Genomic DNA, 16703 nt, shown 5'->3' with positions numbered 1-16703 from the left:
ACTGGAGGAACACCTTCTGTCTGGGAATGTTCAAACCAGATTGCATTAACATTAACTTCTCTGGTTCCCATTAGACAACCCCCCCCCCCCCCACCCACCACCCCCCCTCTCCTTCCCTATTGTTTTGTCTATCTCTCTCTCTCTTTTCCTTTTACCCTCTGTCTTCTGTCAATTCTCACCTGTCCTTTTATCATAACCAATTAACACATTTAGGTTGTTAGGTCCCCCTTCCATTCTTTCTCTCCTCAATCTTTAATTAAGAATCCTGCCTGCTTTTTTCTTATACCTTGAAACATCAGTAATATATCTTTGTCTCCTATGGACGCGGCGAGACCAGATGAGTTCCTCCAGCATTTCTGTGCGTTTTAACTACAATCCCAGCATCTGCAGACTTTCATGTTTCACCACACATTTTTTTTTGTTCACCAGCGGAAATCTGCTTCACAGCCACTAGATGGTGCAGTTGTCCACCTTTCCTTGAACTTCCCAGCAAATATCACTGAGAGCAATGCCCTGGCATGCTGAAGAAACTCAGCAGGTCACACAGCCTCCACACGAAGCAATGTTTCAGATTTGGGATGTTCGTCAGGTGTGCGTTAGTTAACCCTGTGGGCACTGCGTAACCTGCTGAGTTTCTCCAGCATGTTGGCGTATTGCAGACCTCAGCAACTGCAGACGTTCCTGTTTAACAGCATAGGGCAGGTGCTGAGGAAACGCTGTCTTCAAGCTGGCAGTGTGCCTGAGCTGGTATTGACATGCTGGCAGCAAGAGAGGAGGTGGGGTGAGATGGGGTAAGTGCCAGATGGGATTCTAACCAATAGTTTTACATCCACAATTTTGGCAAATTGCTCAGTTTGAATAATCCCATTCATTTTCAAAAGTCTGAAAATTTGGAGCGCAAAGATAAAATAATTTTTAATTTGTGAAAGGATTGATCAGATTAGATGCATTTAAAATGCATTTAATTTATTACATGACAGATGAAACTTGCTTTTATGTATTACTCCATGGACACGTGGGATCCCAAAGTACTTCACGGCGAATAAATTATTTATGAAAAGTAAATAAATGTCCAAAAATCCAGACCACATGAGAATCTGGACTTCTCGAAAACTCTGATTTTGCGTGTGTGCGCTCATGCATGCACAAGTGCCACAGATGTACAGTGGCAAAAAAAAAGGACCAGGCGGAAGTCACGGAAATGTAAGGAAAAAATATTTGTTTTTTTTTTGTACTTTGTATTTTATATGAAACAATAATAAACCATTAGAATTTACCTGCTTATTCTCTTTAAATTTGAATTTTAAAAGTATTGCCAGAGAATCCAGAAGATCCAAATATCTGAACCGACCCAATTCCAAGCAGTCCGGAGTTTAGGGCTTTTTACTGTAATATTGGAAAGGAAGCAACCAACAGGTGCACAACCAGCACCCACAAACAATATGATCATAACTTACTTGATCATCTCTTTTTATTTGAGGATTTTTCTGGGTAATTCTTAGCCAGCACACCAGGGATAATTCTCCAGCTCGCCAATATTGGCTGAAAGCACTTTGGTTTAAAATCTCTTCCATTCAGGCTGTCTGTGCGCACTGTCAGGTATGACATTCTTCTGCCTCGCTAATCTCTGGCTACTGATGAGTGGGAATGTGAGCCAACCGTTCAGACCTTCAAACTTGTTCTGCCTACCTATTAGACCAGGCCCATTAGAAATGGCACCATTGTTTGCGGTTAAATAATCCCGATTCAGAGCAGAGGGGCAGAGCTACCAACAGTTAGTGGATGAATTGCCTCTAGTATGTCGAGAGTGGGGGAATTTAAATAGGTGGGTGGGGAGGGAATGTGGGATTAGTGGGGTGTAGCAGCGGCTACCCTTGCTAACTGAAGGATCGCACAACCAAACGGGTTGAGTTCAGTGAGCAAAGCTGATTTATTGCAGACTGCCTGGCTGATCTTATACTCCCAGCCCGGACCTGGCTGAGAGCGCGCTGGGGGGCGCTGACGTTACCGGGGCGTCACGTGGGTCGCCAAGCGCGGGCTTCTGAGCCCGGTGCTGAGATCAGGAGGAAACCCCCATTTTGGCCGGCTGCCCCGCTGCATGCATGACAAGCAATGTTCGCCTGCCTAATAGCGTACCGCCACAGGGGAATGCAATTAGACAGCGAGCTGGCATAAAATCAGAGGACTGAAACGACCTTCCTCTATGAGGGAACATAGAAATAAGAATGTTTAAATTTATTAAATTTAGCTCAACATGAGTATCCTGCATAATCAACAGGATCAAACTCAGGATTGAAGTCCTTGACTGGTGGAAATATTACTGAAGTATTCTCCCCACACTAGTAAATGGGGGGCAAGTGCTCAACCACCTGGGTTATAGCAGAGGGGTGGTGCCACTTCACTCTTTGAAGGGCTGTTTCAGTACAATGTTGAAATGAACCCGAGTGAATAACTTCCTGAGATTTCACCTGCTCTTACTTCAGTCCCACTGCCTGGAACTCAGTTAATCCAAGATCTTATGATAAGCCAGCCAACAAATTGTTTGGTGAGAAAATGCTCATCCAAGTAAAGCTCATGAGGCAGGAAGGACAGATGTGGACGGTGATACGGAAACAAAAACGTAGAGACAGGAACAAAAAAAGATTCAAGACGAGAAGCTTGGTTGTGGAAGAGTATTATTCCTAATGCAGAGGCTGTGCGATACTGGGTTGATCCTTCAGTCACAACCTTGTGTTATCATATAGACTCTTGTACCGTAGAAGGTGGCCCTTTGATTCTCCGTAAATTCTCTCCACATTCCCATCCACCCTCCCCCCCCCGCCCCCCCCCCCCCCAGCTTATACCATTCACCAAAATATGAAGAAGTATCAATCATTCATAAGGATACAGAGCCACCCAAGGAAATATGTAAAAACAGACAGGTCAGGTATCACAAGCGCCACTGGGCTGACTACAAGCTGTTCACATGATGACAAATACTGATCCACTTTCTACTGCAAAAAGACAGATGTCTACAGTAGATTGATATCACAGCGCCAACGTTCTGTGCAAAACAGCTCCATGTTGGCAAGTACCGTGTTGAAAACCTCCTACCGTTCAATGGAAAGAAAAGTCAACACCATATTTGAAAGGAACGTTGCATTTAAAGGGACAGTTCTGGAGTCTGAGAAAAAGGAGGAGAAAGTAATTAAACTATTTCTCTGGAACAGATCATTTCTCTCTGATGGGAATGTTACCACTTGCTCCAGGGCCCAGGGTTCACTCCTGATTTGGGAGAATTTTTAAACCGGAGCCTCATTTCTTTAAAAAAGTGTGCCGCAAACCTCCCCAAGATCTGTTGGGAAGCATCCTGAAGGCATCATGACGGGACAGAAATGATGAGAGGAGGTGTCTCTGGCTGGGAAGGAAACCTGCCATCAAGATGACTCATAGGAGAATCTTGAACTGCTATTTAGAATTGAGGGGTTGTCCATGCAAGGTGAACCTTTTTCTCAAAATGTTGTGGATCTTTGGAACAGCAGAAGCTTTGAATATGTTTTTTTTATGCTAGCGGGAGAAACATTCTGGGTACACAAGAGGGTGAAGCTTAGTAGGTTGAACTGGAATGTGTAGAGCCAAGGTTACATTGCTATTAGCCATGACCAGAGCACACCCTCTGCAATTTTCCAGCAAGCCATGATTTAATGGAGCAATTACAGGCAGATGACAAACGTCAACCGAACCAGCAAAGTCCACGTCCTGTGGCTGAGCAAATAAGATGATGCGAAAGGATAGGCCCTATGGCCTGCTCCAACTTGTTCTGTAACTTGATAGAAAATCTCAAACAGCTGATCCTTGGTGAAGTGACGCAAGAGTGGGATGATTTTCTGCAGAGAGCCACTTGGTGAAGACTCATAGATGGAGTCTGGGAAAGCATCTTGAACTCTTCAAATTTTAAATTTAGACAAACAACATGGTAACAGGCCATTTCAGCCCATGCCGCCCAATTAACCTACAATTCCCGGTATGCTTTGAATGGTGGGAGGAAACCGGTGCCCCCAGAGGAAACCCAGGAAAACACGGGGAAAACGTACAAACTCCACGGGATTCGAACCCCAATCCCGATTGCTGGTGCTGTAACAGGGTTGCGCTAACCGTGCTGCCCAATAGACCAATTCAATAGACCAAGGGAATCCCCCCTGCTTCCAGCAAAGAAAGTCCTTCTCTCCAAAGAGTGACAGGTCGCATCCAGATGCCACCTACCTTCAGGGATTCGTATTCCAGTTCGGCCCCCCTGGCTTTAAGTTGTTGATCTTCCACCTCCTGGTAAAACGCACAAACCAAATCCATTAGTTGACTCGAGTAAAATGGCATTTACTTGACAAAAACCTGCCATTCAATTCTCTAGAAATCTAGTAGATTTATGAGGTACACAATCTATGTCAGAGATTACTCACATACAATCTTAAGTAATCCCTTCCTAACCAAAGAGTACCAATGGTATCCTATGCAAAAAGTGCTCTGTTATTAGTAAGTTGTGGGAGTGCGAAAAAATAAAATTTGAGAACCATTGATCTATCCTGTCCTCCCAAAATTTCCCCTGGAGAACAGCTGCAGAAACCGTCAGCATCCTTCCACCCTTCAAAGTTCGGCATTTAGTCAATGGGGCCTTCAAATACATGGTCAATTAAAGTTTACTTACCGAGTAACCACACACCTGGATACTGGCCCCTTCCATTTTACACTCTCCTTTTGACAAGGGCACTGACAATTGCTTTCTATGAGCGTAAATATTAGGTGTGTCAACTGATCTTGATCTGTACTGTTTAGAGTTTGATAGTTTGAGGGATAATCTGATGGAGGTACTTTCAACTTAAAATGTGCTAGAAGCCAATTCCGGCTATTGAAACCCATGCCGCCCAATTAACCAATCATCCCCACACTTTTTTGGAGGATGAGAGGAAACTGGAGCTCCCGTGGAAAACGTACAAACTCTTGGCAGATAGCACAAAATTTGAACTGAGGTCGCTGGCACTGTAATAATGTGGCATCAGCCACTACACTAACTGTGCAGACTAAATGAGTAGAGAAGGATTTGGTAAAGTAAATGCAAGAATGCCACATTCTGCTGTGGGAGACTTTAGAACAAAGGGTCACTGCATTAAGAGCAAGGGTGAAGTCACTCAGGAAGGGACATTTGGTCAGCAGTGAAGGGAAAACATTCCCCCATCAGCCAACCAAAGAGACGTTGTTGAAGGGCCAGTACCATTTATATCAAATATTCTTTTTAATTCAATCAATAACGGAATCAAACAGCACCCTTCATTTGTGCAAGTAAAAGAAAATCCAAGACTGACTGAGCAGACATCATCACACCCAAGCATGCAAGCCTTCAAGACAGATGTCTGCTGAGACCACTCTTAGAATATTGTGTTCAGTTCTGGTCACCTTATTACAGGAAAGTGGAAGCTACAGAGAGGATGTGAAGGAGATTTACCTGGATTGCAAAATAAGGTTAGCAAAGCTTGGGCTTTTCTCTTTGGAACGAAGAAGGATAAGAGGTGAATTTATAGAGGTTTACAAGATTCTAAGAAGCATAGACGGCTGGCACCTTTTCCCCTGGGCAGAAGGAGCAAACACCAGAGGACATCAGTACAAAGTGAAGGGAGAAAAGTTTAGGATAGATATCAGAGGTAAGGTTTTTAACAAAAAAAAAACAGTTGTGGTACCTGGAATGCATTACAAGGGGTATTTAATAGAGTTCTAGACAGGAACATGGGGTTACAAGTAAGGGAGGTTTTTGGCTAAGTCGGCACAACATCAAGGGCTGAAGGGCCTGTCCTGTAGTGAAGTGTTCTATGTTCTAAATGCCCCAATTTGTAGGACCCTAGTGAACATACAGCTCCCACAGGTTGTGCGTAGCTGCACCTGGGAAGAAGTGATCAATTTCCTCTCTGAGGTCAGCACAGACACAGTGGGCCAAACAGCCACCTATGTTGTGAAACATTTCCTGTTTGTGCCAACTGATCTACACCGCTGCTTCATTCGAACACAGGGCCAACTTTCTCTGGTCACTACCTTTTTGCTTCTTAGTGCCTGTTCTTCCTTTCCATCCAGCTCCTCCTGCAAGGCCAGTTTTTCCTGCTCCAGCTCCGTCACACGTTTCTGAAGTTTCAGGAACAGCGACATATCCAAAGTTCCTTTCTGATCTGGAAATTCCTACAACAGGCATGACACAAGTGATACATTCTGGCAAAAACAACTCCAAAACCATCCACTCTTGGTTTCTGAGAAGACGGGCGTACATGTCTCATGTCCTGAAGCTCATTTTCACTTCAAATAGGATCAAGCCAGGGAGAATCTATTGCAATCCAATCAATGGATTATCTGGATCCACTGTGCAATCCTTTGCTTAGAATTAGTGTAACTAAAGACAACATTAATGTCTCAACCAGCTACTTTGCATGCTGGTTAGTTATACCACAGATTACGTTTTATGTCCCTTGATTTCAGTATGATCTCACAGTCGCTAATTCTCTCATTGGAGTTAGAGAAATGCAGCTTTAAAACAGGTCCTGCTACTCAGAGTCTACAATGGCTTGCCCTACATTAAACACATTTTTCTTAATTCTCTCCACCTTCTCTGCAACTCCCCACAGATCCTGTAATTCACCTCCACACTGGGGAAAATTTACAGTGAACAATTAACTTCCCCAAACCTGCGGGTCTGTGGGATATTAGAGGTAAACGGGGCACCTGAAGGAATTCCAAGCGGTCACAGGGAGTACAAAAGATCTTCATCTTTTCCATTTTCCCCACTGAAAAGGATCATTTTGAATTTCTGCATGTTATATTCTACATGCCACAGTCTTGCCCACTCAATCCATCGACATACCTTTGCAGTCCCCCTGCAACCCCCCCAAGAGCTTGCACCTTCGCCTGGTTCTCTATGGTCAGTATTATCCTCCAAATTTCCCTCCGAGACACCAGTAAAGATGTAAATAGCTGTACTTTAGCACTTTCATGAGTGCTTCTACCTGATTGGCCCTGCTTCAACTTCAAGGGAACCCCCCCCCCCCCTGAAGAATGGAACCAACCTCTGTTCTTCTTGTCACATCTTCTGATTCTCCGGGCTCGGAAGAAAGCAGGGAGCTGTAGGTGTATTCCGACTCATTGCTGCTGTGCGTTGAGTCTGTTCTTCTGTGACCAGGCTTTGTTATGCTCTGTAAAAGGAGTTGGGGCAATTCCCAGTGAGTAACAACCAGATCTAGGGAATTCTACAGATGGCTAATGTGGAACTGTCTGTAAACCAGATCCTAAAGTTGGTCAGGTCAGGTCAGGGCCAGAGGGAGACGTGCATAAAGTAAACAAAACGTTTGAACCAATGATGTCCAAAGAAACTTTGTACCCTGGTCCTGATGTGTAAAATGTGTCCAATGAGTCACAGAAAGGGGAAGATTGCATTGGAGAGGACTGGCTAACTATCTGGGTTCAGGTAAAATTCGAGGGTTCATTTTAGACAGAGGGAACGTAGCAAGAAAAATTACAAGGACTTGAAAAATGGTTCCAGTGGCATGGCAATAGTTGAGAAAGGAAATTAGTGTTGAATAGTGGTGAAGATGGTATGATTATAGTTGTTGGCGATGGGGGCGGAACCAGGCCATAGTAGAATGCAAACAATGGCGGGTGTTTAACAGGAAGTAGTCAATTCTTGGAAAAGGAATTGTCTGCAGTTCACAGGACACAAAGGAACAGAGACCAAAAGAAAAAAAGTGGTGAAGCCACGTTCAAAGGTATTTGGCTGGTGTTTGCACATTCACAACTCCATTCCTGAATGCACTTGCTGGCACCATATTGACAAGACCCTGACAGCAACAGTCCCTGAAATGATACAGTGAAGACAGTCTACCCCAAAAACCTCTCACAAGAGCTTTAAAAGCTGATAAAGGCTCATCCTCAGCTCTGCTGTCAAAACTACTAGCATTTCAGAAAACATTTAAGGAACTGTTTAAATTATTTTTTTAAATTTAGATATACAGCAATGTCACAGGCCCTTTCAGCCCATGAGTCCCTGCTGCCCAATTACACTGAATTAACCAGTACGTTTTTGAAAGGTGGGAGCAGTGTTCTCCAGACCGGGTAGGAGGTGCATGAGAGAGGTGAGCAAGTGAGCTGGGCTTGTCAAAAGCCAGCTGGAGGCAAGCACTTTAAGCAATTAAGGGTTAAACAGGTGGGAGTGAGTAATTGAGATAAGAGGCAGGGACAAATAAAAGGAGGGACACTTTGACTTGAGAGGCTTTGGAGAGCCTGCTCCCACAAAGGTAAACCTGGTAAGTTTCTTTACTAAGTGTAATTAACTTTGGAGTAGGTAATGGAGGAAGTAGTTAGGGAAGTCCAGTGCTCTGGTTGTAGGATGTGAGAAGTCAGGGACAGTATGCTTGTTCCTGATGACTACAACTACAAAAGGTGCATCCAGCTGCAGCTCCTGACAAACAGAGTTAGGGAGATGGATGAATTTTGGATCTTAAGGGAGGCAGAGGTAGTGATAGACAGAAGTTTCAGGGAGCCAGTAACCCCTAAAGGTGAGGAGACAGGTAACTCAGGAGAGGGAAAGGGAAGAGGCAGAAAGAGCAGGGCACCCCTGTGGCTGTTACCCTCAACAAGTAAATTGTTTTAGATACTGTTGGGGGGTGGGGGAAATGATCTACCAGGGACAAGCAGAGGTAGTTACATCCCTGGCTAAGAAGGGAAGGGGGAAGAAGTGGAGAGCTATAGTAACTGGGGATTCATTAGCTAGGAGAGCAGATAGGAGGTTCCATGAACAAGATTGAGGCTCCTGAATGGTATGTTGCCTCCCAAGTGCCAGGGTCAGAGATGTCTCTGATCAAATTCATAGCATTCTGGAAGGGGAGGGAGAGCAGCTGGATGTTGTAGTCCAAGTGGGGACCAATGGCATAGAAAGGAGTAGGGCTGAGGTCTTGAAGAGAGAACATAGAAATTAAAAACCAGGACCTCAAGGGTGCTGCCTGTACCACGTACCAGAAAGGGTAGAAACAGGAAGTTGTGGCAGATGAATGTGTGGCTGAGGAATTGGTGCCAGGGACAGGGGTTCAGATATGTGGATCATTGGGGTCTCTTCTGGGGAAGTCAGACCTGTACAAAAAGGTCAGGCTGCACCTGAACTGGAGGGGGACCAATATCCTGGCAGGCAGGTTATTGGAGAAGGTTTAAACTAGTTTGACAGGGGGGCGTAGGAATCAGAATGAGAGTGCAGAGATTAGGGTAGAAGGACAAAAGCATAATGCTATGTGTTCTGAGTTGGAGAGGAAGGACCTTCAGGGGACAAAACAAAGGTAGCCAGTTAGAGGGTTTGAAACGTGTCTATTTCAATGCTAGGAGTATTAGGAATAAAGAGGGTGGACTTAGACATGGATCAGTATGTGGAACCACGATGCTGTGGCCATTACTGAAACTTGGCTGGAAGAAGGGCAAGATTGGCTGATGCAGGTACCTGGTTTAGGTTTTTCCTAAAAAGAATAGGATGGAAGGTAGAAATGGGGGGTGGGGTGGGGTGGAATTGCTGGTCAGGGATAATATCACCTCTATAGAAAGAGAGGAGTCTGCAGAGGGAGTGGCCACTGAGTAGGTATGGGTGAATAGGAAAGCTATCAGTGTGCAAGGAGTAGTCTAGTCCCCAAATAGCCTTCTGGAGACTGAGGAGCAGAGAAGCAAGCAGATTTTAGAATGGTCCAGAAAGTACAGGGTTGTAGTCATGGGTGATTTCAACTTTCCTAATATTGATTGGCACCTACTGACTGCAAGAGGATAGATGGGATGGAATTTGTCAATCGTGTACAAGGAGGATTCCTGACACAGTATTTGGACCAGCCGACAAGATGAGGCCAAACTGGATCTGGTTCTGAGGAATGAAACTGGTCAGTGGGGGAGCATTATGGTGAGAGTGACCACAACTCCCTTAGATTCAACATAGGTGTGGAAAAGGATAAAAAAACAGTCAAACTGGGAAAGTGCTTAATTGGGGAAGGGCTAATTATGAAGGGATGAGGCAGGAACTAGTGAGAATAAATTGGAAACAGATAATTAAGGGTGAAAGCATAGAAGTAATGTGGAGGAAGGGACTATTCGTGCAGGGCTCAAGGAAAAGATGGTGGGAAAAGGGAACTGCGGCTGATGAACCAGGTCAGGCAACTAGTCAAGAGGAAGAAGGAAACATATATTAGATAGAGGAAGCATGAAACAGGAAAGGATCATGAGAAGTATACAGTCGCCAGAAAAAGGTTTAAGGAAGGACTTAGGAGAGGTTAAAGGAGGCATGAGAAGGCCTTGGCACGTAGAATTAAGGAGAACTCCAAGGCATTCTATGCGTATGTGAAGAACAGAAGAATGAAGGTGGTGGGGCTACTAAAGGATAAGGGAAGCAGAGGAAGTCCAAAATGAATATTTTACCTCAGTATTTGAAATTGAATAGGCCTGTGTGCTGGACAATGTGGAGATTAAGGGAGCGGAAGTGTTGGATCTTCTCAAAAAGATAAAGATTGATAATTCCCCAGGGCTGGAGGCAATATATTCTAGGCTGCTGTGGAAGTGAGTGAAGAGATAGCTGGGGTAGTAGCTATGATTTTTGAATCCTCTTTGGCCACAGGGGAGGTGCCAGAGGATTGGAGAATAGAAAATGTTGTCCCCTTTTTTTTTTTAATAAGAAAGGTAATGGGGAGAATACTGGATATTACAGACCGGTGAGTCTTGCATCAGTGGTGTGTAAACTAATGGAGAGGACGGTCTACTCAAGGAGAGTCAGCAAGGCTTTGTGAAGGAAAGGTTGTGCCTCGCTTGTCTAATTGAGTTTTTTTGAAGGGGTAACAAAAGATAGGGTGGGGCAGTAGATGTGGTCTGCAAGATTTTAGTAAGGCATTTGACAACATGCCCTATGAAGGACTCATCCAGAAAGTCACAAGGCATGGGATCTGTTGAACCTTGGCTGTGTGGATAAAAAAAAAATCAGCTTGTAGGAAAAAAGCAGAGGAGTACTAATGGTGGAAGGTAAGTTGGTTGGTGACTAGTGGAGTGCCACAAGGATCTGTTCTGGGACCCCCTGCTCTTTGTGATGAGGTGGACAGATGGGTTAGAAAGTTTGCAGATGACATGAAGGTTGGAGGAGTTGTGAATGAAGCTGAAGGTTGTCGAAGATTACAAGAGGATGTAGCCAGGATGCAGAGTTGGGCGGAAAAGTGGCAGAATTATTTCAATAAGGATAAGTGTGTGGTGATGCATTTTGGAAGGACAAACCAGAAGGTTGAGTGCAGGGTTAATGGTCGATAACGTGAGTGTGGATGAACAGAGGGACCTTGGGATGCAAATCGATACATCCCTCAAGGTCGCTGCACAGGTTGATAGGATAGTTAAGAGCCCTATGGGATGCTGGGATTCATCAATAGGGGGATTGAATTCAGGAGTAGAGAGGTCATGTTGCAACTCTACAAATCTTTGGTAAGACTATACTTAGAATGTTGTGTTCAGTTCTTAACACAAGTTTGTGGAATCTATGGAGAGGGTGCAGAGGAGATTTGCCAGGATATTGTCTGGATTGGGGAGAAGTCTTATAAAACAAGGTTAGCAGAGTTGGGACTTTTCTCTTTGGAGCATAGAAGGATGAGGGAGACTTGATAGAGGTCTACAAGATTGAGAGGCATAGATAGGGTGGGCAGCCAGCACCTGTTCTCGTGGCAAGATCAGCAAACACCAAAGGACAAATGTACAAAATTAAGGGAGAGGAGCTTGGGGGTGACACCAGGGGCATTTTTTTTTGGACAATGAGCTGTGTGTGTCTGGAATGCCTTGCCAGGGATGGTGGTGGAGGCTGAAACATTGGGGGCATTTAAGAGACTCTTAGACAGACACATGGATGAAAGAAAAATAGAGGGTTATGGGGTAGGGAGGGTTTATTTAGGAAAGAATATATGGGTTGACCCAACATGAGTGTACTGTGTTGAATTGTTCTATGAAGGAACCCCACACAGACACAGGAAGTATTTACAAACTCCTTCCAGATAGTGCTGGAGTTGAACCCAGGTAGTAACATTGTTGTACTAACCACTATACCAAATAGGTTGCCCTAAAAAAACTAAAACATTAAAAAAAACAAGGCTATTAGCTCATTTCTGGTCTTTCCCTCAGCCTTACAATTCACAGTGAAGTAACTGGGTGGTAGATTCAGTGCCTGGCCTATACTTGCAAAAGGTCAGAGAGCTAATGGCCTATCATAAATAAAGGAGTCTTCACATGATGGAGCTTTTGAAATAGATGGGATTGATGACTGCTGAGTACGGCTGTGGCTTTGTCCGGTGTGTGTTAGTCCTATGTGGAAATATTGGAATTTACCAACACGATCCATAACCATGGATAGGAGCAGAAATAGACAATTCAACCCATCAAGTCTGCCCTGCCATTCACACTAAGAACTTAACTTTGCTAAACATCAGGAGATTCAAAATACTTACAACCAAAGATATTTCTTCTTTCATGTTATCATAGCGCTCCTCCAGTTTGCAAAACTCGTTAAGCAGAGACTGATACCTGGATCTTTCATCATTAAGGTCAATCTGAAGCTGTTTGGTTTCTTCTTTATTCTGTCTTTCCATCGATTCTGAAGAATAGCAGAATACAATTTCACTGATAGTTATGTGGCTTTGTATTTCTATATTCTTATGCTTTTGTATTTGCATAATTTAAGGGAGGGGAGAAAAATGGACTGTAAATTATATTGTGTGGGAAAAGAATATAATGTGTTGTTTGTTGAATTTACATGAGTCTTTATTCAAAACAAAAAGCAGGATACTTTTTAAGAAGCTGAACTTACTCAATGCACTGATACAAAGCAAAGATGTTCTTTGTAAAGTACATATCACCGGACAATGGGGCACCCTGTTAAACCTTACCATAAATGCGTGATGTCTTGGTGTGATGGCATGTGAGAGGACTTTGGTTCTAAATTCATGATTAAGACCAGCATTCTCAACCTAATTTTGGTTCTGCCTCCCTAAGGAGGCCTCAAAATTTATGGGCCCCTTCCCAGTGAAGCAATCAAGTTTAGTTGGTTTCTTCCATCCTTCTCTCCTACTGACAACATAAAATACCATTTAGGATTTCAATCTGTGCACCCCCCCCACTTAAATGTGCTGTACCCCCCTGGGGTGGGGGGGGGGGTGTAGAATGGCTGATAATAATACACAACACAAGTGGTGAACCTCACACAATCCCACATTAGGGAGAAGAAAGATTCCAAGTCCAAGGTAGATCTGGGTATCTCTGAGCTTCTAGTCCAGGACTACAAATGTGTGGGAACAGGTCACCCTCAGCTGTACCAACATCTATGCGAGAGTAATAAACTGGCAAAAGCACTTAACAGGTAGCAGAAAGTTAACTGAGGTGAAACATAAAGCCTGCAGTGCTGAGATTGTACTCAAAACTCAGATGCTGGAGGAACTCAACCAGTGTTGCAGTGTCCATGGAGATAAAGATATATTATTGATGCCTTGGGCCTGAGCCCTTCTTCAAGGTATGAGCAATAAAAGAGATTGATATTTGTGTAAAAGGCTGGGGGAGGGGGATTAAAAAAAAGAGGGAAAGAATAGAAAGAGGAGTACAGACCAACAGACAAAAGTTCTTTATTGAATAAGAGGAAAGGTGAGAATAGATTTCAGCTCTGTAAAAGGAGACAAAAAGGTGGGGTGGGTTTCTAACGAAAACCAGAAAGCCAATGTTAATGCCATCCAGTTGGAGGGTGCCCAGATGGAATACAAGGAGCAGTTCCCCCAGTTTGCAGTTGGTCTCAGTCAGGCAGTGCACGAGGTGATGGATAGTTATGTCAGCAAGGGAATGGAAATGGGTGGCTACTGGGAGATCCTCACTATTGCAGAAGGCAGACGTGTGCTGTGCCCCATCTTCCACCATTAGCTATGACAGTAAATCAGTGAAAGCCAAAGCCTGATCCTTGAGCATTCCATGACTACAATCTGAAAAAACACGCAAATGCTGGAGAAACTCAGCAGGCCAAACAGTGCCCTCATGTAGCAAAGGTACATCACCAACGTTTTTGGCTTGAGCCCTTCATCAAGGTGTGGGGGAACATGAGAAATGTTTGGAGGATGCTGGAGTCTATAGTCAAGAGTCTTTCCAATCTGTAAAAAGACCCTGTTGATATTCCTTGTCAACATATTGACTAATAGCCTTTGGTGTGGTACCTCCCTGAAAGCCTTCTGGAAATCCAAATGCATCACTTCTGAAGATTCCCAGCCAACATGTCAAACATCTTTTCCATTTCACAAACCCTGTTGACTAGGTTTGATTGAATAAATCTTTTCAAAATGACTCGTTAATGCAAGCTTGACAAGAGATTCCAGCATTTACTCAATAAGCATTCTGCAATTCATTACTTTCCTCTCCTTTTAAAATCTGCTGGCATTCAACCCAAATACTCCAAGTTGTGAAGAAGTTCACCCAATGGCTCTACTATTTCTGCAACCCCTTCCTTCAAGATCTTGCAGAAAGTTATCAGACCAGCACTATGCTCGATCCAAACAAAAGATTTAGTATATTTTAAAGCTGTATTACAGTGATAGCTATCAAAAACCAGCCTATATCATGAGTACAGTACCGGCACCTGACCCAACACCAGAAAACAACCAGCAGCTGATAAAGTTGTTCTATATTGAAATAAAGGACAATATTCACAAACTGTTGATTTCTCTGTCACATTCTACTGAGAAAGTAAATTTTAGATTATAAAAATTTAAGTTTTAAAATGCTGATTGAAAGGAAAAAGAGGGCTGCAGTTTTGGCAACACTCCTTTCTTGTCATCAGCTTGGGAGTTCCTTATAAAGGGTGGTGTGAGGCTAACAAATCCCGAGAGAACTTGAAGGAATTTGTATGGAGCAGACTATTCGAATGTTCCAGAAAACTGGAGATTAAAAGTAATAATAAGGTAATATTGTAAACATGAGGGAGTCTCCCTTGTAGTAAGTTAACTGTTTGTGGCAGTAATAGAGTTCCTGCACTTTGCAAAGTGATTAACAGTTTGTGTTGGCTTTCAAGTAAACTCAGGTCCACTTTAACACCTCCTCAGAGGGAGGAAGACGACTGCCGCGATCACACAGTTAGACTTCACCCTCCGAATTTTCATTGCCCACTGTTTTTTACCTAAACAAGAATGGCAGTGTCACCTGTAATCTCTTTGACCTGCTCCTGAATGCGGAGATTCAGATCCTCCTTTTCCTTCTTCAGCAAAGCATTCCACTCTTTCAGCTGGAACACCACCTAGAAAGGACAAAGAGATTATAACAGCTTTCCCTTTATTAATTGCTTATTCCACAGTAATCACATGACAATACTGGTATTGCCTCTGCAACTGAGAAATCCTGAATCTCCCCGTTCTATTGAACTGTCCCAAAGCAGAATTTAAATCTCACTCAAGGAAGAACATAAATGACATATTCTGAAAAGAACCTAGGGCAATCTGTTCATCGAGAGATGCTGATTGCATAATGAAGAAATATTACTTAATATTAACAATTTTCTCAATGCAGTTTTATTAAAGTTCCCTTGCAACATGGCAGACAGGAAGATACAGGAAGTGCTCACCAGATCGGTTTCCTGTTTGTATTTATCCGCACTTTCTTCCAAACGTTTCTTATGAGCCTGCGTTTCCTCGAGTTCCTTACGTAGTATTGCAATCTCTTCCATCAGGCACGTAATCTTGTTGGAGGACACTTTAGCACTTCCTTCACTAATTCGCAGCCGGTCAACCTCAGTCCGTAACTTCTCCGTCTCGTTGGTATACGTAGTCTCCAGGCTCACCAACTTCTCCAGCAGAGATTTTATCTCTTTCGTCTACATTTAAAGAAAGGAGCGAGGTTAAACGAGAAAAATCTGCAGATACCAGGGTTGAGTCCAACACTCAAAAGTGCTGGAGAAACCTAGCAGATCACGCAGCATCCAGAGGAAGTAAAAGGTAACCAATGTTTTGGGTCTGAGCCCTTTATTAGGGCAATGGTGTCACTAGGGAGGTGCGGACCACACCAGGTGATATTGTCAGAGGAGGTGACATCAAAATGACTGTATAAAATTTCTGTGAAGTGTTTCAGCAGAAATGTATTAGTTTTTTTATAAAATCATCCCTGTAGTTAGTTAGAACAACAAACACATTTTTCGTAAGCCCATCCTACAACTAGGCTAAAACTCTATTCTAATTTACTTTTTGAGCCTTCCAATGCACTCTGGACGGAGCCACCACCCTATCCTGTTCAGGACCGCCACCAACTCCTCCCACATCCCCCAACCCCGCTCAGTGGTGCCGCCAATGCCACCCCAGACATACAAGGAACACACACCTGTTTCTCCTATACTTAGTACACTCGGTCCATGGTGGGCTGAATCCATGAGTTACCACACCGGATGACACCAACCCTAGCGCTGCCACCGTGTTAGGAATCATGTAAGCATGCACGTACAGGATCACATTCCAGGGAAAGGACACAACATCACCCCTTGTCCTCACCTATCACCCCACCTGCCTCTGTATCCAACACATTATTTCCTCCATAATTTCCACTACCTTCGGCATGATCCCTCATCTTCCCCTCTCTGTCTTCTACAGCAACTGCTCCCTGTGCGACTCCCTTGTCCACACATCCCTTCCCATTAATCT

At 43.8% G+C, this 16703-nt stretch overlaps 1 protein-coding gene across 5 annotated transcripts in view; it reads right to left on the bottom strand.

Moving 5' to 3' along the window:
* myo5aa (myosin VAa) overlaps positions 1-16703 on the bottom strand; it is a 154839-nt gene that overhangs the window by 30266 nt on the left and 107870 nt on the right. For all 5 annotated transcript variants that reach the window (XM_069911090.1, XM_069911092.1, XM_069911093.1 and 2 more), the window contains exons 22-27: positions 15638-15886; positions 15220-15313; positions 12498-12643; positions 7077-7202; positions 6058-6198; positions 4243-4302 (exon numbers count right to left, since the gene is read on the bottom strand). In XM_069911090.1, coding sequence (XP_069767191.1) covers positions 4243-4302; positions 6058-6198; positions 7077-7202; positions 12498-12643; positions 15220-15313; positions 15638-15886 — 816 coding nt within the window. The remainder of the gene's footprint in view (positions 1-4242; positions 4303-6057; positions 6199-7076; positions 7203-12497; positions 12644-15219; positions 15314-15637; positions 15887-16703) is intronic.

The sequence above is a fragment of the Narcine bancroftii genome, chromosome 14, assembly GCF_036971445.1.
Source record: "Narcine bancroftii isolate sNarBan1 chromosome 14, sNarBan1.hap1, whole genome shotgun sequence".
NCBI lineage: Eukaryota > Metazoa > Chordata > Chondrichthyes > Torpediniformes > Narcinidae > Narcine > Narcine bancroftii.
Note: the sequence above shows the minus strand (reverse complement) of the source record. Positions and strands in the feature narration are given on the sequence as shown.